General features: G+C 43.0%; 1 protein-coding gene across 4 annotated transcripts in view; it reads right to left on the bottom strand.

Moving 5' to 3' along the window:
* Positions 1-24,383, bottom strand: part of LOC146046056 (cyclic nucleotide-gated channel beta-1-like) — a 415,388-nt gene that overhangs the window by 297,718 nt on the left and 93,287 nt on the right. For all 4 annotated transcript variants that reach the window (XM_083165226.1, XM_083165229.1, XM_083165228.1 and 1 more), the window contains 3 exons: positions 20,320-20,356; positions 19,552-19,690; positions 17,098-17,191 (listed from right to left, as the gene is read on the bottom strand). In XM_083165226.1, the coding sequence (XP_083021352.1) occupies positions 17,098-17,191; positions 19,552-19,690; positions 20,320-20,356 (270 nt within the window). The remainder of the gene's footprint in view (positions 1-17,097; positions 17,192-19,551; positions 19,691-20,319; positions 20,357-24,383) is intronic.

The raw sequence follows: 24,383 nt of genomic DNA, 5'->3' as shown, positions 1-24,383 counted from the left end.
CCTTCAAATTCCCCGCTTGCCTCACTGGCTGTGTCAGAATCAGAGGCAAGCATGGCATATGCCTCCTCCACTGAATACATTCTTCTGGATGACTGGGATGACATTTGGGATGACATTTTTATTTTTGTGCTACTGGTAGTGAAATGTTTCAACACGTGTATAGTGTAGGGGGGGGGTACAAACTTTATTTCAACCCGGGAGGTATGTAGTGTGTTGTGTGTATGTAGTGCAGAACAAAAAAAATACTTTATACAAAAAAAAAAAAAAATGAAGGGGTTAAAAAAAAAAAAAAATTGAAGGGGTTAAAAAAAAAAAAATTGAAGGGGTTAAAAAAAAAAAAAAAAAGGTCCTGCGCCAAAAATTGAGCACAGATGTTGGTCAGTAACGTCTGTCACTGAACAGCGCTCAAAGGCAACAGGAATTTGATCAAAAAAAAAAAAATAGATCAACCCTGTGCCGAAAAAAGCTGATCAGTGATGTACGTCACTGATCAGCGCACAGTGGCCACAGGACACCCACAAAATCACAGTGTGTGTAAAAAAAAAATTAAAAAAAGACCACACAGCACCCACAAAAAAAAAAAAAAAGGTGATCAGTGATGCGACACTGATTACCAGTGAGGGGCAGCAGGTGCACAACCTTTGGTGCAACTGGCAGCAACTGACAGGTATATATAAAAAAAAAAACCTCTGCACCCCCAAAAAGTTGCTGATCACCTCAGATATAGTGATCAGCACAAAAGGCAGGGTTAGCAGACACAAAATATACACTCTCTATCACTCTCTGTCACTATCTCTCTCTATCTCTCACTATCTATCACTATCTATCACTATCTATCACTATCTATCACACTGCAGCAGCAGCACTGACAGTTATATGTATAAAAAAAAACCTGCACCCCCAAAAAGGGGGGGTAGCAGACACAAAATATACACTCTCTATCACTCTCTGTCACTATCTCTCTCTATCTCTCTATCTCTCACTATCTATCACTATCTATCACTATGACACTGCAGCAGCAGCACTGACAGTTATATATATAAAAAAAAAACCTGCACCCCCAAAAAAGGGGGGGTAGCAGACACAAATCTCTCTATCTCTCACTATCTATTACTATCTATCACTATCTCTCACTATCTATCACTATCTATCACTATGACACTGCAGCAGCAGCAACAGTTATTTATATATAAAAAACCCCTGCACCCCCAAAAAGGGGGGGTAGCAGACACAAAATATAGCTCTCTCTGTCACTATCTCTCTATCTCTCTCTATCTCTCTCTCTCTATCTCTCTATCTCTCTATCACACTGCAGCAGCAGCAGGAAGTTCCAAGAAGTCAGATCCAGGAAGCGTCCAGCACGCTACAAGCAGTGATCAGGTAATCAGGTAAGGTATTTGCAAGGATCAGGTAAGTATGAGCAAGGATCAGGTCAGTATAACGGCAGATAGGCACGGTGACCGCTCTGCACGCTACTCCAGACCGGAATGGCGTCTGCAGCGCAGTCACCGGTAGTTTAAATGTCGCGCCTTGGCTGTGATTGGTCCGTGGGTCCCACGGACCAATCACAGCCTTGGGGGCAGGTGGGGTGAGGGTGGGGTGAGGTGTCATCGTCACCGATGACCCCCTCATGCCCCCTGACGCCCGGCGGTGATTGACACCTGTGTTACCAAGCGTCCGATTCGCTGGTAACACAGGAAAACGCTGTGAATGGCTGTTCACACTGAACAGCCAATCACAGCGATCGCCGACGGGGGGGCGACATCGCAGCCCCCCCTGGGCATGCAGGGACATGTCTGCTGTCAGGGACAGCAGACATCGTCCCTCTGTCACTGCGTCTCGAGACGCAGTGACAGTTTAAAGTCATGACGTATATATACGTCATGTGTCGGGAAGTACATCCCGGCCATGACGTATATATACGTCAAATGTCGTGAAGGGGTTAAGATGTATGCTGCCTAAGACATCGTATACTAGCCTGTTATGATGAAAACTGTCCATATTTTAATTTTTAACAATGACTATTTGAATAAATTATTTTTGTATAACTTTACAGTTAACCCCTGATGAAGTCCCGCTAAAGGGGCGAAACGCGTTGGGTTACTTTCTTCTGCTGTTTCCATGTACCAGAGATGTATCAATGACATGTACAAAGATCTGGAATAACTATTACCACTGTGTGGAAAGAAAAGACTTTTTAATAAATATTTAAAGATTGAATGGACTTTTTTCCTATGTGCTAGATTTAAAATTGACTAAGGCTTGGTTGATCTAATTGGAGTGATCAACATTAGGGGCGCCAACCCACTATTGCTCTCCATATATATATATATATATATATATATATATATATATATATATATATATATATATATATATATATACGGCGGTACTCTCCAGACTTGTTTTCAAGGATTAAAAGAAAGCCTTTATTGATCCTACGGCGTTTCGGGTTTCCCCGTTCTCAAGGACATATTGGTATGTCCTTGAGAACGGGGAAACCCGAAACGCCGTAGGATCAATAAAGGCTTTCTTTTAATCCTTGAAAACAAGTCTGGAGAGTACCGCCGTTTTTGCCTGTATATCTACCCTGGTGCTGCTATCACCATTGGATGGTTACCCCAGCAAGTATTTGGACTTTTTGAAACAGAGTGCCGGGCCCACCCCTGCTAATATATATATATATATATATATATATATATATATATAAATAATCGACGGTGTCAGCCCGGCACTCTTTTCCAAGTAAATTCAGCTGCCGGTGCCCTCCCGGGATTTTGTATAGGTAACAGTAGGAACAGAGGTGGCACTCGGCAGACTTAGTGAAATAACTCTTTTAATCACAAAAAAATGTGTCTCCAACGTTTCGGAGCAAACGTTGTTCCGAAACGTTGGAGACACATTTTTTTGTGATTAAAAGAGTTATTTCACTAAGTCCGCAGAGTGCCACCTCTGTTCCTGCTGTTACCTATATATATATATATATATATATATATATATATATGTATATATATATATAGATAGATAGATAGTCGTGGATGGTCCGGCACTCCGTTTGCCCTTGCAGCTGCTCAGGTGCCCTCGGCAGAAATGAGGTATGGGAGCTGGACGCCGCCGCGGCACTCCAGAGGCTCGGTTTGGTAGCAGCGAAAAAACTTTTAATACATCACGTCAAATACAGTCTCAAAGAATAATGTTTTGGGGTCCCTGCACCCCGTTTTCAAAGTGTGAGAGGTTCAAGGTTTTGCTACCAAAAAAAGCCTCTGGAGTGCCGCGGCGACGTCCAGTATATATATATATATATATATATATATATATATATATATATACACACATATATATATATATATATATATATATATATATATATATCCAAACAGATAAGGAGCGCACTCACCAGACTTGAGATAAAACTTCAAACTTTTATTGATCCATTTAAAATATCCAACGCAAGGTCGACGTTTCGGGTCACCGCATGACCCTTTTTCAAGACTGCATAAGCCTGGATCCCTGAGGCAGTATGACAAACACTGATCCCCCTACCAGCTAATATCCCATGACTCTCCACCTCCATAGTCCTATCTAGCCAATCATCACCCAAAAGCAATATACACTCACCTGTACAAATTTATAATCAGGTGTCCACACGAATCACCTGCTGGCTCCCTGCAGCGTGCGTTTCACATACACGGAAGTAGCCGTATAAGCTACCTTCCGATGACATCAATGGAGCGCATCACGCTGTCTGCGCGTGCGCTTCAGTGTTGTATTTGACCACAGCAAAAAAGAACGTAACAGGAAGTCTTCAGACATGCGCACTGCAGCCTGCCTGCTTGTGTATCACACAGCGCTAGGCAACGGCTGTCCCACTAGTCCTCATTGGCGCTAGTGTGGTCACATGAGCGCTATCCTAATCCAGCGCTATTGGTCAGACAGCGCCAGTGAGAATTAAATACACTGAATGCTGCAGTGCTTTATTTTAAACATAACTGGGTCATTTTCTGTAATTGTATAAATTTCATGCAGGCTATATAGTATGATATTCATTATTGGGCATCTATATCTTCTGACTAGATGGTATGCTGAATTATCACGGGGCACAGACTGGTCTGAGGATCAGTGTCATCACAACCTTTATCACATCATTTACATACATTTGCAGATAAAATAAAATTAAAAATAAAAAGGAGAGGCAGAGCCCAACTGACCACTGGCCGACCGCACACTAGGCGCAGTATAACAACCAGAGGATCAGTGGGCGCTGACTCACCTCAGACGCACATCAGCATAACATCCTATAGCTGCTGCAATCCACTGTAGTTGTCTAAACAACTCAGTGATCCCATGGACCGAGCAGTGGTTTACAGAACAATGCAGGTACAAAATTAATAATTTCTAAATATGAAAAAATTTAATTAGAAAAAATTGTATGAAAAAAGATTCATTGTTTTATAAAGATTTCTTGTTTTATGAAAAATCTTTTGAAAAAGAAGAAAATCCAGATGAATAAATTATATCCTTTAGTCATAGAACAATATAGGGACATCTTCTGCATAATGGACTCTGGGGGCAGAATTACAATGTCCAATTAGGATTAAAGTCCAATGCACAGAACTTGTATTTTTAAAAATATTATAGAAACATAGCAAAAGAATTCTTCTCATTAAGGCCCCTGGGGGCCACAGTATCCAGGTGGTTGATCCAAAAAGCCTCCTTGCGTAATAAAGCCAGTCCTCTGTCACCACCTCTGGGTGATGGCATTATCCAGTCTATGATCATATAACGCAGGCACGACACTTGATGCTTAGCTGCCAGAAAATGGGCTGCTACTGGCTTATCAGTTTTGCCTGTCTCAAGCGCCAATTTAATTGAGGACCTATGCTGGCCCATTCTAGTACGCAAAGTACAAATCGTCTTACCGACGTACATTAAGCCACATGGGCAGGTCAAATAATAGACAATGTGGTCGAGTTGGCAGTGCAATTTGTAGCGTAGGAAGATCTTTTTTCCACTATGTGGATGACAAAAATATGGACCAGTGATAAGGCCACGGCATGTTGTACATCCAATGCAGCGAATACAGCCCTTTTTCTTTGGAATCCACTGCATTTCTGTCTGTTCTGTGTGTTTCACTGATGTACGGTAAAGCTCATCTTTCAGATTCCGTCCACGTGTGACACTGATCAGCGGTGGTTTTTTCTGGAGTCGTCTGAAGGCCGGGTCTGTCGTAATCAGATGCCAGTTTTTCTTTAGCGACTTTTGTGTTGCTGTAAGTTGTGTGTCACAGTGGGCAGTGAGTACCATACGGTTTTCTGCCTTGCCTTTAGTACACGGTGGAATGGTCTGGTGAGTGGCCCTTGCCTTAACCAGGCATTTTGAAATGTCTTGTGGTTTATATCCTCTGGATAAAAAGCGTTCAGCACACTCCTCAAGTTGTTTATTGGCTTGGATTGGGTCCGAGTTGTTTCTTAAAACACGTAAAAATTGTGATACGGGCAAGTTGGATTTCAAATGACACGGGTGATGGCTGCTCGCCCATAACAACGTGTTTCTGTCCGTAGTTTTCCTAAAGAGAGTATACTGTAGACGTCCCCCTGTACGATAAATTGTGACGTCTAAAAAATCACTGGCAACGGTAAGGCATTGAGACACAAAACCATTTAATTAAATAAGGCTAAACCCCCACGCCAAATAATAATAATATCATCAATGTAACGCTTAAAATAAATCAAACAATCACCAAACTTAGGGAAGATATAATTCCGCTCATAGTGGTCCATGTACAGGTTGGCATAGCTAGGGGCCACATTGGACCCCATAGCAGTGCCTGCCACCTGTACATAATGTTCCCCTTCATACATAAAATGGTTATCACCTAATACTAGTTGTAATAGTGAGATCAGGAACTCTGTCGGTGGACCTTTTTCTGTGCGTGTTTGAAGCGCTTCATTGATTACCTGGATACCTTCAGTGTGCAGTATAATCGTGTATAATGAGCACACATCAAGAGTACCCAAAAGGTCATCCTCCATCAGGGGACCAAGTTGGTCCAGATCTTTGAGCAGGTGACCAGTATCTTTTAAATACGTGGAGGTTTTTTGTACCAAAGGTTGGAGGTGATGATCCAGGAATCGAGCTAAAGGTTGTAACTCTGATCCCCTTGCGGATATAATGGGACGTCCCGGTGGCTCCACTAGTGTCTTGTGTATTTTTGGTAATGTGTATAACACTGGGCACACCGGGTAGTCCACTGTTAAAAAACTTTTCTCATCATCATCCAACCAACCTTGGCTGTAAGCCATATTAATCAAGGTGTCAATCTTCTTTTTAGTCGACACCATAGGGTTTGTGTCAACCTTTTTATAGGTTTTACTGTCTGCCAGCTGTCGCATAATTTCTTTATTGTACATGTTAAAATCCTGCAAAACCACCGCTCCGCCTTTGTCGGCGTTGCGGATCACTAAATCATTGTTGTTTTTTAAATTTTTTAGCGCCTGTCTTTCTGCAGGGCTTAAGTTGTCAAAGTGTGTATTCATCACTTGGGGTTGGATTTTACTTTCATATTCCACCACTCTCAGATAAGTTTTTAGGCTGGGGTTGGTGGATATGGGGTCGAAAGAGCTAGGCTGTTTAAATGGTCTGGCCGTATCACTCCGAATTGTTGGCGTGGACTTGTTATCAAAGAATTCGCGTAATCTTAATTTACGTCCATTCTTATAATGGTCAACAGACCATCTGAAAGCATCATGTTTTGTTGTGGGTATAAATGATAACCCCTTGGTTAAGAGGGATTCCTCAGCTGGGGTCAATTTATAAGAGGATAAGTTAAAGATTAGCTCCTGGCGTTCTTCCTGCCCCTTGGGCGTCCTCTTCCTCTTCCAGCCCCCCCGCCTCGTTTGCCGTCGCCTCTTTGCCTGGTGCCCTCCCGATAAAGGCCCAAATTTTGGCCTAAAAAAGCAGACGACGAGGATGGGGATGGGCCTGTTGGAGGTAAGGTATCAAAGGACTCCGCCTCAGATGAGGAGTTTGACTGGAATTGATTGAATTCACGGTTATAACTTCTATATGTTGTACCCCTTGTTCTATTGAACCTATTTTTATTGGTTTTCTGCTGTCCATCGTTACCAGCAAGCCATCGGTATACCACATGCTGTTCATAGTCATTATCCACCTGTTCCAGTTTTTTCCTTTTAAAGGCCACAAGATCTATTTTATATTTATCCACCTGTTCTTGAAGTCGGCTAATCCAATCCTCACTCTTATCACTTTTAAGAACACTTAATGATTCTTTTTCTAGATCTTTTATCTCTATTTTTAATTTCTTCAAATTATCACCCACCTCTTCTACCACCAGAGCCAGTAAATCAAGCGAGCATTTATTTAATACCCCACACCAACGGACACAGAACGCCGGATTACTACGTCCGATGGTGGGGGCATTTGCAATGCGAAAGCCCTGCGGAATACGCTTCCTCCGATAATAATCGGAGAGAAATTGTCCGTGGAGCACTAGGTCCACCTCCCGTTTTTTTAATTGACTAAGTTTATAAAACCTGTCTGCCGGGGTTTGTGTTGGAAGTTTATTGAATTCAAGCTCATTAAACAATATTTTATCGACCTCATCATCGGTCAGGCTGATCTGAGCATTTTCTGCATCACTCAGCATTACTTCGTCCAACATCCCATAGCCTGCAGCCATTGTTAGAAAGACAAGTCAAATAGCAGAAAAATACTATAGCTGATGTGCGTCTGATATTTAAAAACACTTCTACTGAAAAAATCACATAGAAAAAATTCACTTTAGAAAAAATTCCACATGGAAAAATTTCATTAGAGACAATAGACTGCTACAGAGAGCAAAAGCATTTGCATAAACAACAATTTTTTAAAAAGGTATACATATATGCTAATTTAAAGCAACAGTTGACTCCAAAAATTTCCTTTCTTCAAATAGGTGCCAGTTTTAAGAGAACACAGCAATCGCTTGTCCACCATACACATTGATAGGAGAAAACAGCACTCTCAATTTTCCTGGGCAACAGCTGGGGTGTCCATATAACTCAGACCACAATCCATGAGGCCAAATATATCCAAACAGATAAGGAGCGCACTCACCAGACTTGAGATAAAACTTCAAACTTTTATTGATCCATTTAAAATATCCAACGCAAGGTCGACGTTTCGGGTCACCGCATGACCCTTTTTCAAGACTGCATAAGCCTGGATCCCTGAGGCAGTATGACAAACACTGATCCCCCTACCAGCTAATATCCCATGACTCTCCACCTCCATAGTCCTATCTAGCCAATCATCACCCAAAAGCAATATACACTCACCTGTACAAATTTATAATCAGGTGTCCACACGAATCACCTGCTGGCTCCCTGCAGCGTGCGTTTCACATACACGGAAGTAGCAGTATAAGCTACCTTCCGATGACATCAATGGAGCGCATCACGCTGTCTGCGCGTGCGCTTCAGTGTTGTATTTGACCACAGCAAAAAAGAACGTAACAGGAAGTCTACAGACATGCGCACTGCAGCCTGCCTGCTTGTGTATCACACAGCGCTAGGCAACGGCTGTCCCACTAGTCCTCATTGGCGCTAGTGTGGTCACATGAGCGCTATCCTAATCCAGCGCTATTGGTCAGACAGCGCCAGTGAGAATTAAATACACTGAATGCTGCAGCGCTTTATTTTAAACATAACTGGGTCATTTTCTGTAATTGTATAAATTTCATGCATTTATACAGTATTGAGAGTGCTGTTTTCTCCTATCAATGTGTATGGTGGACAAGCGATTGCTGTGTTCTCTTAAAACTGGCACCTATTTGAAGAAAGGAAATTTGTGGAGTCAACTGTTGCTTTAAATTAGCATATATGTATACCTTTTTAAAAAATTGTTGTTTATGCAAATGCTTTTGCTCTCTGTAGCAGTCTATTGTCTCTAATGAAATTTTTCCATGTGGAATTTTTTCTAAAGTGAATTTTTTCTATGTGATTTTTTCAGTAGAAGTGTTTTTAAATATCAGACGCACATCAGCTATAGTATTTTTCTGCTATTTGACTTGTCTTTCTAACAATGGCTGCAGGCTATGGGATGTTGGACGAAGTAATGCTGAGTGATGCAGAAAATGCTCAGATCAGCCTGACCGATGATGAGGTCGATAAAATATTGTTTAATGAGCTTGAATTCAATAAACTTCCAACACAAACCCCGGCAGACAGGTTTTATAAACTTAGTCAATTAAAAAAACGGGAGGTGGACCTAGTGCTCCACGGACAATTTCTCTCCGATTATTATCGGAGGAAGCGTATTCCGCGGGGCTTTCGCATTGCAAATGCCCCCACCATCGGACGTAGGAATCCGGCGTTCTGTGTCCGTTGGTGTGGGGTATTAAATAAATGCTCGCTTGATTTACTGGCTCTGGTGGTAGAAGAGGTGGGTGATAATTTGAAGAAATTAAAAATAGAGATAAAAGATCTAGAAAAAGAATCATTAAGTGTTCTTAAAAGTGATAAGAGTGAGGATTGGATTAGCCGACTTCAAGAACAGGTAAAATAGATCTTGTGGCCTTTAAAAGGAAAAAACTGGAACAGGTGGATAATGACTATGAACAGCATGTGGTATACCGATGGCTTGCTGGTAACGATGGACAGCAGAAAACCAATAAAAATAGGTTCAATAGAACAAGGGGTACAACATATAGAAGTTATAACCGTGAATTCAATCAATTCCAGTCAAACTCCTCATCTGAGGCGGAGTCCTTTGATACCTTACCTCCAACAGGCCCATCCCCATCCTCGTCGTCTGCTTTTTTAGGCCAAAATTTGGGCCTTTATCGGGAGGGCACCAGGCAAAGAGGCGACGGCAAACGAGGCGGGGGGGCTGGAAGAGGAAGAGGACGCCCAAGGGGCAGGAAGAACGCCAGGAGCTAATCTTTAACTTATCCTCTTATAAATTGACCCCAGCTGAGGAATCCCTCTTAACCAAGGGGTTATCATTTATACCCACAACAAAACATGATGCTTTCAGATGGTCTGTTGACCATTATAAGAATGGACGTAAATTAAGATTACGCGAATTCTTTGATAACAAGTCCACGCCAACAATTCGGAGTGATACGGCCAGACCATTTAAACAGCCTAGCTCTTTCGACCCCATATCCACCAACCCCAGCCTAAAAACTTATCTGAGAGTGGTGGAATATGAAAGTAAAATCCAACCCCAAGTGATGAATACACACTTTGACAACTTAAGCCCTGCAGAAAGACAGGCGCTAAAAAATTTAAAAAACAACAATGATTTAGTGATCCGCAACGCCGACAAAGGCGGAGCGGTGGTTTTGCAGGATTTTAACATGTACAATAAAGAAATTATGCGACAGCTGGCAGACAGTAAAACCTATAAAAAGGTTGACACAAACCCTATGGTGTCGACTAAAAAGAAGATTGACACCTTGATTAATATGGCTTACAGCCAAGGTTGGTTGGATGATGATGAGAAAAGTTTTTTAACAGTGGACTACCCGGTGTGCCCAGTGTTATACACATTACCAAAAATACACAAGACACTAGTGGAGCCACCGGGACGTCCCATTATATCCGCAAGGGGATCAGAGTTACAACCTTTAGCTCGATTCCTGGATCATCACCTCCAACCTTTGGTACAAAAAACCTCCACGTATTTAAAAGATACTGGTCACCTGCTCAAAGATCTGGACCAACTTGGTCCCCTGATGGAGGATGACCTTTTGGGTACTCTTGATGTGTGCTCATTATACACGATTATACCGCACACTGAAGGTATCCAGGTAATCAATGAAGCGCTTCAAACACGCACAGAAAAAGGTCCACCGACAGAGTTCCTGATCTCACTATTACAACTAGTATTAGGTGATAACCATTTTATGTATGAAGGGGAACATTATGTACAGGTGGCAGGCACTGCTATGGGGTCCAATGTGGCCCCTAGCTATGCCAACCTGTACATGGACCACTATGAGCGGGATTATATCTTCCCTAAGTTTGGTGATTGTTTGATTTATTTTAAGCGTTACATTGATGATATTATTATTATTTGCCGTGGGGGTTTAGCCTTATTTAATGAAATGGTTTTGTGTCTCAATGCCTTACCGTTGCCAGTGAGGTTCACAGCAACAGTTGACTCCAAACAAATTGATTTTTTAGACGTCACAATTTATCGTACAGGGGGACGTCTACAGTATACTCTCTTTAGGAAAACTACGGACAGAAACACGTTGTTATGGGCGAGCAGCCATCACCCGTGTCATTTGAAATCCAACTTGCCCGTATCACAATTTTTACGTGTTTTAAGAAACAACTCGGACCCAATCCAAGCCAATAAACAACTTGAGGAGTGTGCTGAACGCTTTTTATCCAGAGGATATAAACCACAAGACATTTCAAAATGCCTGGTTAAGGCAAGGGCCACTCACCAGACCATTCCACCGTGTACTAAAGGCAAGGCTGAAAACCGTATGGTACTCACTGCCCACTGTGACACACAACTTACAGCAACACAAAAGTCGCTAAAGAAAAACTGGCATCTGATTACGACAGACCCGGCCTTCAGACGACTCCAGAAAAAACCACCGCTGATCAGTGTCACACGTGGACGGAATCTGAAAGATGAGCTTTACCGTACATCAGTGAAACACACAGAACAGACAGAAATGCAGTGGATTCCAAAGAAAAAGGGCTGTATTCGCTGCATTGGATGTACAACATGCCGTGGCCTTATCACTGGTCCATATTTTTGTCATCCACATAGTGGAAAAAAGATCTTTCTACGCTACAAATTGCACTGCCAACTCGACCACATTGTCTATTATTTGACCTGCCCATGTGGCTTAATGTACGTCGGTAAGACGATTTGTACTTTGCGTACTAGAATGGGCCAGCATAGGTCCTCAATTAAATTGGCGCTTGAGACAGGCAAAACTGATAAGCCAGTAGCAGCCCATTTTCTGGCAGCTAAGCATCAAGTGTCGTGCCTGCGTTATATGATCATAGACTGGATAATGCCATCACCCAGAGGTGGTGACAGAGGACTGGCTTTATTACGCAAGGAGGCTTTTTGGATCAACCACCTGGATACTGTGGCCCCCAGGGGCCTTAATGAGAAGAATTCTTTTGCTATGTTTCTATAATATTTTTAAAAATACAAGTTCTGTGCATTGGACTTTAATCCTAATTGGACATTGTAATTCTGCCCCCAGAGTCCATTATGCAGAAGATGTCCCTATATTGTTCTATGACTAAAGGATATAATTTATTCATCTGGATTTTCTTCTTTTTCAAAAGATTTTTCATAAAACAAGAAATCTTTATAAAACAATGAATCTTTTTTCATACAATTTTTTCTAATTTAATTTTTTCAGATTTAGAAATTATTAATTTTGTACCTGCATTGTTCTGTAAACCACTGCTCGGTCCATGGGATCACTGAGTTGTTTAGACAACTACAGGGGATTGCAGCAGCTATAGGATGTTATGCTGATGTGCGTCTGAGGTGAGTCAGCGCCCACTGATCCTCTGGTTGTTATACTGCGCCTAGTGTGCGGTCGGCCAGTGGTCAGTTGGGCTCTGCCTCTCCTTTTTATTTTTAATTTTATTTTATCTGCAAATGTATGTAAATGATGTGATAAAGGTTGTGATGACACTGATCCTCAGACCAGTCTGTGCCCCGTGATAATTCAGCATACCATCTAGTCAGAAGATATAGATGCCCAATAATGAATATCATACTATATAGCCTGCATGAAATTTATACAATTACAGAAAATGACCCAGTTATGTTTAAAATAAAGCGCTGCAGCATTCAGTGTATTTAATTCTCACTGGCGCTGTCTGACCAATAGCGCTGGATTAGGATAGCGCTCATGTGACCACACTAGCGCCAATGAGGACTAGTGGGACAGCCGTTGCCTAGCGCTGTGTGATACACAAGCAGGCAGGCTGCAGTGCGCATGTCTGTAGACTTCCTGTTACGTTCTTTTTTGCTGTGGTCAAATACAACACTGAAGCGCACGCGCAGACAGCGTGATGCGCTCCATTGATGTCATCGGAAGGTAGCTTATACTGCTACTTCCGTGTATGTGAAACGCACGCTGCAGGGAGCCAGCAGGTGATTCGTGTGGACACCTGATTATAAATTTGTACAGGTGAGTGTATATTGCTTTTGGGTGATGATTGGCTAGATAGGACTATGGAGGTGGAGAGTCATGGGATATTAGCTGGTAGGGGGATCAGTGTTTGTCATACTGCCTCAGGGATCCAGGCTTATGCAGTCTTGAAAAAGGGTCATGCGGTGACCCGAAACGTCGACCTTGCGTTGGATATTTTAAATGGATCAATAAAAGTTTGAAGTTTTATCTCAAGTCTGGTGAGTGCGCTCCTTATCTGTTTGGATATATTTGGCCTCATGGATTGTGGTCTGAGTTATATGGACACCCCAGCTGTTGCCCAGGAAAATTGAGAGTGCTGTTTTCTCCTATCAATATATATATATATATATATATATATATATATATATATATATATATATATATATATAGACGTCCATACGGCGGCACTCACCCAAAAGAATCAAACACAGGCAGTGTTTCTCAACGTTTCGAACCTTTTAATAACGGTTCTTCATCAGGATGTACAATAAATAACAGTGATAAAACAGTATTTATACATACCCCATTGATCACCACACCAATAGCGTCAGACTCGAGTTTGGCGCCACTGCACAAGCCCCCCGCCTCCGCATGACGTGCACAACGTGCGCGTCATCACGTCAGTCCGGGTAACCCGACAGCGCTCCCGACCCTGCCTCTGTTTCTATGGTGATAAACCAAACAACAGCTCTTGGCACCAGTAACGAGTGAGCAGGGAGATCAGTAGCGGTTAGCAGAGAAGGCGCATCACAAAACGTCATCACGCAAAACTCCGCTGCCACTACTGATCCATCACTACCACATCAGGTTACCATAGAGACTGATGTATACAAAACATTAGACAACGAATATCAGCACGCAGGCTGACATAATCAACCATCATGAAACATAATACAGATCAATCAGTGTCCCATACCACCTAAACACAAGAGCAAATATTACATAGAAAATAGAAAAAGAAGGAAAACACGTAATACTTAGTCGACATACCAAAAATGTCGACACATACAAAACAAATACAAAAAAACAATAAAAAATTGAAAACATGAAAAAATGACAGCAAGAATCTCAATGATAAATGAATACCATAAATAACCATTATAAAGAACATGGAGATGCATACATGAACCTAGTGTATGGGGTGTCGGAATGGTTTAAAGTCAGCAATCCCATAGTAAAAAACTAAAGATGTTTAGGATCTAAGTGTCATGAAAAGTAACTATGCAGATTACAAGAAACAGTGTAAGCCTCTGAATTCATTAAGGCCTCTCGGGGCCAATGTACCCAATCGTTGAATCCACTGGGCTTCACACTGTAATAATTTTAATGAACGATTCCCCCTACGAATCGATTCGGGCACATGATCAATGATCATAAAACGCAACATCAGTATAGTATGGCGCGCCTCAAGGAAGTGGCGCGCCACCGGCTGGTCACTAACACCCTTTTCAAGAGCTGTCTTGATAGAGTGTCTATGTCCAGCCATCCGTTCCCTCAGTGTACGTTCAGTTTTCCCAACGTAACTGAGGGAACAGGGACAGGTGATCATGTACACAATGTACCGGGTAGTACACGTCACTCTGTGCCTAATACCATATCTCCTGCCACTCGAAGGATGACAGAATGAATCACCAGTAATAAGTGATCTGCAAGTGATGCAGTTTAAGCATTTAAAGCAGCCTGGTCTAGCTCTCAAAAAGGATTCACTGCTGCTCTGTTGTAGTTTACCAATATCAGTTTTTACCACTATGTCCCTCACACTCCTGCCACGAGTGTAGCTGGGCATAATGGTTGTATCAGCAAGATTGAGAGTCTGATCCATTTGGACCAAAGGCCATAACCTCTTAGCGCACTTTTTAACACAACCACTATTAGTATTAAAGTGATTGTAGTCCTGTGAAATTAACATACTCCATCGATACTGAGAAAATTAATTTTCTGGATGTTTCCCTGACCGTTATCGGGGGTTTGGTGGAGACTTCACTGTTCACCAAACCTACCGATCGCAACACACTTCTCCATGCCACCAGTTGCCACCCTAATTCCACCAAATTCAGTCTCCCTTATTTTCAATTTTTTCCGTGCCAGACGCATTTGTAGTACTGATATTACAGCTGAGGAACAAATTGACAGCATGGTTTTGAAGTTCAAAGAAAGGGGATATAAGGATGCTTTATTGCAGGATGCTAAGATCAAAGCCCTCTCCAAGACCAGGGAATCATTATTGACCTATAGAGATAAAACCGGTAATGGTAAACGGTTCCCTTGGGTCAATCACTTTAATACTAATAGTGGTTGTGTTAAAAAGTGCGCTAAGAGGTTATGGCCTTTGGTCCAAATGGATCAGACTCTCAATCTTGCTGATACAACCATTATACCCAGCTACACTCGTGGCAGGAGTGTGAAGGACATAGTGGTAAAAACTGATATTGGTAAACTACAACAGAGCAGCAGTGAATCCTTTTTGAGAGCTAGACCAGGCTGCTTTAAATGCTTAAACTGCATCACTTGCAGATCACTTATTACTGGTGATTCATTCTGTCATCCTTCGAGTGGCAGGAGATATGGTATTAGGCACAGAGTGACGTGTACTACCCGGTACATTGTGTACATGATCACCTGTCCCTGTTCCCTCAGTTACGTTGGGAAAACTGAACGTACACTGAGGGAACGGATGGCTGGACATAGACACTCTATCAAGACAGCTCTTGAAAAGGGTGTTAGTGACCAGCCGGTGGCGCGCCACTTCCTTGAGGCGCGCCATACTATACCAATGTTGCGTTTTATGATCATTGATCATGTGCCCGAATCGATTCGTAGGGGGAATCGTTCATTAAAATTATTACAGTGTGAAGCCCAGTGGATTCAACGATTGGGTACATTGGCCCCGAGAGGCCTTAATGAATTCAGAGGCTTACACTGTTTCTTGTAATCTGCATAGTTACTTTTCATGACACTTAGATCCTATACATCTTTAGTTTTTTACTATGGGATTGATGACTTTAAACCATTCCGACACCCCATACACTAGGTTCATGTATGCATCTCCATGTTCTATATAATGGTTATTTATGGTATTCATTTATCATTGAGATTCTTGCTGTCATTTTTTCATGTTTTCAATTTTTTATTGTTTTTTTGTATTTGTTTTGTATGTGTCGACATTTTTGGTATGTCGACTAAGTATTACGTGTTTTCCTTCTTTTTCTATTTTCTATGTAATATTTGCTCTTGTGTTTAGGTGGTATGGGACACTGATTGATCTGTATTATGTTTCATGATGGTTGATTATGTCAGCCTGCGTGCTGATATTCGTTGTCTAATGTTTTGTATACATCAGTCTCTATGGTAACCTGATGTGGTAGTGATGGATCAGTAGTGGCAGCGGAGTTTTGCGTGATGACGTTTTGTGATGCGCCTTCTCTGCTAACCGCTACTGATCTCCCTGCTCACTCATTACTGGTGCCAAGAGCTGTTGTTTGGTTTATCACCATAGAAACAGAGGCAGGGTCGGGAGCGCTGTCGGGTTACCCGGACTGACGTGATGACGCGCACGTTGTGCACGTCATGCGGAGGCGGGGGGCTTGTGCAGTGGCGCCAAACTCGAGTCTGACGCTATTGGTGTGGTGATCAATGGGGTATGTATAAATACTGTTTTATCACTGTTATTTATTGTACATCCTGATGAAGAACCGTTATTAAAAGGTTCGAAACGTTGAGAAACACTGCCTGTGTTTGATTCTTTTGGGTGAGTGCCGCCGTATGGACGTCTACATTAACCCTGCTGGGTTTTGGATGGCACCCCACTGGTAACCTATTGTCGAGGAAGTGCTGCTCCATTCTGGACTTTATATATATATATATATATATATATATATATATACACATATACATACATACATACTCACCTCCATTTTTCTAGCCATTACAGCATGGGTCTCTGGGTGTGGAACCACCTTTTCCAGTCCTTGCTTGAGCCAACTCAACACCCCAATGCCAGGCCTGCAGAGAAAGATGGCAGATGGCACATTGCTTATAGGGAAATCAATGTATGCAGATCATGTTTTCAACATTTCTCATAAAAATGGAAAAGGCAAATCCTGACAACATGGTATGTTTGGCTGATATAGGATGCTGGATGATTAAGTGGTCAGCTGGGCAGATATGTGTAGTACGGATGGTGTAATGGTTAGCATTACTGCCACACAGCACTGAGGTCATGGGCTCATTACCCACCATGGCCCTAACTGTGCGTGGGTTTCCTCTGGGTACTCCGGTTTCCTCCCACAATCCAAAAATATACTGGTAGGTTAATTGGCTCACAAAAAAAATAAAAAATTAACCCTAGAATGTCTGTGTGTGCATGTACATGTGGTAGGGAATATAGATTGTAAGCTCTATATAAGAAACTGTTAATAATAATAGTGGCCAGCAATGTGGGAAAAATGGTATCAGTAACCAGCAGGATCTCCTAGGGTCTCCCTAAAGTGATGAGAACCCCGTGGGGGGGGGGGGGGGGGGGGGGGTGTCTCCAATAGGATTCGGTATGAAATCCCAACAGGGTCAAAATCCCGAATGGGTCATAATACCGACAAGGACAAAATCCTGACGAGGTTAAAATCCCGACATTTAAAATCCCGACGTGGTCAAAATACCGACATATACAATGTGCAGGTGAAACAGTCAACATGACTTTCCGTCGACAGGTCGCGAGGTCGAGATGGGTTTTTTCATTGTTTTTTTACCAGAATGTCTACACAGTCGACATGGACACAGTTGGAAGTGAACCGTAGCCCCTTGCATCTCTTGATGCGCTCGGCAAACTATTTTATTCTCCCCCGGCGCCCTAGTGGATGGTAAGGCATGAAATACCGCCTGTCGGCACATGTCGGGTCAAAAACAGTGAAAATTAAGTGCCTTCTGCCCACCTCATGCACCTAGAAGCGTGGGTGTGTACTGCCTACAGAGGAATCTTGTAAAATGACTTTTATACAAATGTAGATGAGCCCCAAAGCTGTTAGTAAGAGCTACTATACTTGGTAAGGTGCTAGGAAATGGTGCAGATGTTTCAGTGTAAATGTATCTATCTCTAATTCCTTTTTCCCCAAAAAATGTAACAGTGTAATGTGGGCTAGGTGACATGAGGGAGATTGCTAGACTAATGAGGGAGAGAGGGAGATTGCTGCTATATCAGTGAGTCTCCTATAGAATGCAGGAGGGTAGGCAACTATGAATAATCGTTACTCAGAATAGCACAAATAGCACAAAAACTGCGTGTGCCTCTGAATCCAGGCATGTACACCGTCAAATGTCTGTTATATGTGCCAGGTATGTACTCAGTGTCACATGTTCTGTTATATGTACCATATGTACACTGCATTCCATAATGTTATATGCAGCAGCATACTTGCCTACCTGACCCTCTCCATGAGGGAGAAAATGCTCTGTTCCTGGACTTCCCTGGTAATGTATGATTGCCATCACCTGTGGTGACACCTTTCTTATCAATTACCTAGTTCCCCACAGGTGATGGCAATCATACATTACCAGGGAAGTCCAGGAAAAGAGCATTTTCTCCCTAAAGGAGAGGGTCAGGTTGGCAACCCTGACACTAGGTCACATGATCTGTAATACCCCTTTCACACTTGCAAAAATCCCGGGTTTTTGCACATGAATGTGCATCAGCCCGGGATTTAGCTCAGTGTAAAAGGGTCTTGTCACCGCATCCCGTGTTCAGCATTCCGGGATTTCTACCCAGGTCCTGACCTGTGTAGATTCCGGAATCAACGGGATGCTGTGAGTGTGAACGGGTATTCCAGGTCAGCGTGACACAGATCCCGTTCACTGCAAGGAAATTGCGCCGCTGGGAATTGCTAACATCTCCCAGCGCCGCCCCGGCCAAGCCTCCAGATGACACCACCCACCCGACTGCATTCCGGGTCGGGTGGCCAGTGTGAAAGCACTTGCAAGCCGGGTCTCACCCGGAACTTAGAACCCGGCTTGCAACCCAGCTTACAAGTGTGAAAGGGGTATCATATGTGGCAGGCATGTACACTGTGTCACATGATCTGTTATATGTAGCAGGCATGTACACTGTGTCACATGATCTGTTATACTGTACGTAGCAGGCATGTACACGGTGTCACATGATCTGTTATATGTAGCATGTATGTACACTGCATCACATAATCTGTTATATGTATCAGGCATGTACACTGTGTCACAAGATCTGTTATATGTAGCAAGCATGTACACTGTGTCATATGATCTGTTATATGTATCAGGCATGTATACTGTGTCACATGATCTGTTATATGTAGCAAGCATGTACAGAAGTGTGTAAGAACATGTTCATGTCCTACCCTTTGTCTGGAGCTGCGGTCTCTGCTTCTGATGTGACCATTTGCAGAACCTCTGCTGGGGCAGGTGGGGGCGCTGGTAGCGGGGCTGGCACAGGGCTGTGTACAACATGTGCTGGAGAGGCTGGAGGAATATTCACTTCTGCCAAGGGAGGTGAAAAGGCATGAAATACGTACATGTACTCTGGTAATCCCTGTACCCGCCACAACGCCCCCCAATACCCCACCACAGCGCACTCAGATCCCCCGCCAAAGCACACCCTGACACAATGCCACAGCCCACCCCAATCCCTAACCACAATGCATCCCAATCCCCCGCCACAGTACACCCTGATACAACACCACAGCCCACCCCAATCCCTAACCACAACGCACCCCAATCCCCCGCCACAGCGCACTCAGATCCCCCATCACACCACATTCCAGTTTCCCACCACAGCGCACCCCTTTGCCCCACCACACCCCAATACCCCACCACATCCGAATCTCCCGCCACAACACACCCCAACCCCGCCAAAGTGCACCCTGATCTCCCGCATCCCAATCCCACACCACACCTCTATTCCCACCAAATCATACACCACACCGAACCCCCTACCCCCCACCACAGCACATCCATCGCATACCATACTGCAACCCAAACCCCCCCTATGCCCACCACAGCGCACCACAATCCCCCACCACACCCCAATCCTCCACCACAGTGCACTGAGATATGCAGTCCCCTGCCACATCACCCTCTACACCATGCAAGCACCACTGTGACCACACCTTGGATCTTCTCCGGCTTCTCTTCTATATGTGCTTTCTGGAAAGACAAGATTGGGGGTTATTTTCAATTTCCCCTAATACCCAGTGTTATAATGCTTCAGTGCACAATAGCGTCATGCTGTGAGAAACATGCAGATTGCAGGGACTGTCTGTGTAACACGTGTTCTGAGAGTGATGGGACGCAGGGACTGTCTGTATTACACGTGTCCTGAGAGAGAAAACCGAGGGCTGATTAAGCAAGAGGTGACATAAACTACTGAAGGAATCTGAGCTGTCTGCACTTTAGGTTGTGTGATGACAGAGTGTAATGACAAGACCAGGAGAGCCAGTTAGGGATCAAAGGAGGAGTTCATTGAGCTAGGAATAGGCAGGAAGTGATCTGCCTCTCTGAACGGATTTTCCCCACTGTCCCTCCCTAACTTTCTATCTCTTTGGCGGCGGTAAAGAACGGTCCTTGTTTAAATGAATAAAGTATGAAGATAGTGGGGTGCACTCTCCCGACATCAATATGTCGCTAGCCCACGCCCCTTGGACAGGGGGTGGGCTGCACCATTCGCACGGGTGGGTCGCGAGGGGAGAGTTGGACACCAATGATGTATGAATGGTGTGTTGTGACCTTACCCCTCTCTCTCTTTTTCTATGACCATTCTTTAGGGCCGCCACCCCTTTTATAGTTATAGCTGTCAATTAATAAATTTGACATCATATATTTGAAACGCCAGCACTTGTGTCTGTCTCGTTATTTTAGTATTAACCCCTTCCCGCCGCAGCCAGTTTTTGCCTTCCTGACAGAGCCCTTTTTTTCAAATCTGACATGTATCACTTAAGTGGGGATAACTTTTTTTTGCTTTTACTTATCCCAGTGATTTTGAGATTGTTTTCTCGTGACACATTGTACTTCAAGTAAGTGGTAAATTTTCGTCGATACAGTCTGTGTTTTTTTGTGAAAAATACCAAAATGTCGTAAAAAAATGGAAAATTTAGCAATTTGCAAAATGTTAAATTTTCTGCTTGTGAGACAAATAATTATATCACTCAAAATAGTTAATAACTAACATAGACCATATGTCTACTTTATGTTTCCATCATTATTTCAACTTCCTTTTAAATTTTTTGGACACTAGGAGGCTTAAAATATGAATAGCAAATTCTCAAATTTTCAAGAAAATTTCAAACACTGATTTTTTTAGGGACCAGTTCAGTTCTGATGTGACTTTGAGGGACTTGTATGTGAGACACCCCCATAAATGATGCCATTTCAAAAACTGCACCCCTCCACAGTATTCAAAACGGCATTTTGGAAGTTTGTTAACCCTTTAGGTGTTTCACAGGAATTAAAACAAAGTGTAGGTGAAATGTCAAAATTTCATTTTTTTTGCAGATTTGCAATTTTAATACATTTTTCTAAGGAACACAGTAGATTTTACTAGAGAAATGTGACTAAAAATTGATTCCCCCAATTCTTTTGTTTTCATAAATATCCTATATGTGGCCCTAGTGTGCACGTTGACCAAACCACAGGCTTCATAATAGAAGGAGCACCTACTTGATTTTGGAGCCTCCTTTTTATGAGATTATTTTTTAGGCACCATGTAGGTTTCTAGGCACCATAAGATGCTAAAAGTTAGGAACCCCCCCACAAGTGACCCCATTTTGCAAACTACACCCCTCAGGGAATTCATCTAGGGGTATAGTGTACATTTCAAACCCCCAGGGGTTTCACCAATTTTGATACAACTGGGCTGTGCAAATGAAAAATTACATTTTTTACACAAAAATGCAGTTCTGGCTCAAAATTTTTCATTTTCACAAGTAATGAAGGAGACAAAGCACCCCAAAATCTGTGCCCCAATTTCTCCCGAGTACGGCAATGCCTCACATGTGATCAAAAAATACCATTTGGGTGCATGGCAGGACTCAGAAGGGAAGGAGTGATTTTTGTATTTTGCAGCTCAGATTCTGGTGGAATTTTGGTGGGTGCTATGTCGCATTAGCAAGACCCCCAAAGCACCAATACAGTGGAAGCCCCCCACAAGTGACCCCATTTTGCAAACTACACCCCTCAGGGAATTCATCTAGGGGTATAGTGTACATTTCAAACCCCCAGGGGTTTCACCAATTTTGATACAACTGGGCTGTGCAAATGAAAAATTACATTTTTTTACACAAAAATGCAGTTCTGGCTCAAAATTTTTCATTTTCACAAGGAATGAAGGAGACAAAGCACCCCAAAATCTGTGCCCCAATTTCTCCCGAGTACGGCAATGCCTCACATGTGACCAAAAAATACCATTTGGGTGCATGGCAGGACTCAGAAGGGAAGGAGTGATTTTTGTATTTTGCAGCTCAGATTCTGGTGGAATTTTGGTGGGTGCTATGTCGCATTAGCAAGACCCCCAAAGCACCAATACAGTGGAAGCCCCCCACAAGTGACCCCATTTTGCAAACTACACCCCTCAGGGAATTCATCTAGGGGTATAGTGTACATTTCAAACCCCCAGGGGTTTCACCAATTTTGATACAACTGGGCTGTGCAAATGAAAAATTACATTTTTTTACACAAAAATGCATTTCTGGCTCAAAATTTTTAATTTTCACAAGGAATGAAGGAGACAAAGCACCCCAAAATCTGTGCCCCAATTTCTCCCGAGTACGGCAATGCCTCACATGTGACCAAAAAATACCATTTGGGTGCATGGCAGGACTCAGAAGGGAAGGAGTGATTTTTGTATTTTGCGGCTCAGATTCTGGTGGAATTTTGGTGGGTGCTATGTCGCATTAGCAAGACCCCCAAAGCACCAATACAGTGGAAGCCCCCCACAAGTGACCCCATTTTGCAAACTACACCCCTCAGGGAATTCATCTAGGGGTATAGTGTACATTTCAAACCCCCAGGGGTTTCACCAATTTTGATACAACTGGGCTGTGCAAATGAAAAATTACATTTTTTTACACAAAAATGCAGTTCTGGCTCAAAATTTTTCATTTTCACAAGGAATGAAGGAGACAAAGCACCCCAAAATCTGTGCCCCAATTTCTCCCGAGTACGGCAATGCCTCACATGTGACCAAAAAATACCATTTGGGTGCATGGCAGGACTCAGAAGGGAAGGAGTGATTTTTGTATTTTGCGGCTCAGATTCTGGTGGAATTTTGGTGGGTGCTATGTCGCATTAGCAAGACCCCCAAAGCACCAATACAGTGGAAGCCCCCCACAAGTGACCCCATTTTGCAAACTACACCCCTCAGGGAATTCATCTAGGGGTATAGTGTACATTTCAAACCCCCAGGGGTTTCACCAATTTTGATACAACTGGGCTGTGCAAATGAAAAATTACATTTTTTTACACAAAAATGCAGTTCTGGCTCAAAATTTTTCATTTTCACAAGGAATGAAGGAGACAAAGCACCCCAAAATCTGTGCCCCAATTTCTCCCAAGTACGGCAATGCTTCATGTGTGACCAAAAAATGGCAGGACTCAGAAGGGAAGGAGTGATATTTGGATTTTGCAGCATAGATTCTGGTGGAATGTTGGTGGGTGCTATGTCGCATTAGCAAGACCCCCAAAGCACCAATACAGTGGAAGCCCCCCACAAGTGACCCCATTTTGCAAACTACACCCCTCAGGGAATTCATCTAGGGGTATAGTGTACATTTCAAACCCCCAGGGGTTTCACCAATTTTGATACAACTGGGCTGTGCAAATGAAAAATTACATTTTTTTACACAAAAATGCAGTTCTGGCTCAAAATGTTTCATTTTCATAAGGTATGAAGGAGAAAAAGCACCCCAAAATCTGTGCCCCAATTTCTCCCGAGTACGGCAATGCCTCACATGTGACCAAAAAATACCAGTTGGGTGCATGGCAGGACTCAGAAGGGAAGGAGTGATTTTTGGATTTTGCGGCTCAGATTCTGGTGGAATGAATGGTCGGTGCTATGTGGCATTAGCAAGACCCCCGAAGCACGGTGAAATGATGAACCTAATAATCCATAGATGTGTGGTATATTTTAAAACACTCCTTTATACATAGGCCGGGTTTGTCGGGGCAAGTGTCACACTGG

The sequence above is a fragment of the Crinia signifera genome, chromosome 11 (genome assembly GCF_055691185.1).
Source record: "Crinia signifera chromosome 11, ASM5569118v1, whole genome shotgun sequence".
NCBI classification, from domain to species: Eukaryota; Metazoa; Chordata; class Amphibia; order Anura; family Myobatrachidae; genus Crinia; species Crinia signifera.
This window is presented reverse-complemented; position numbering and strand designations above follow the sequence as displayed.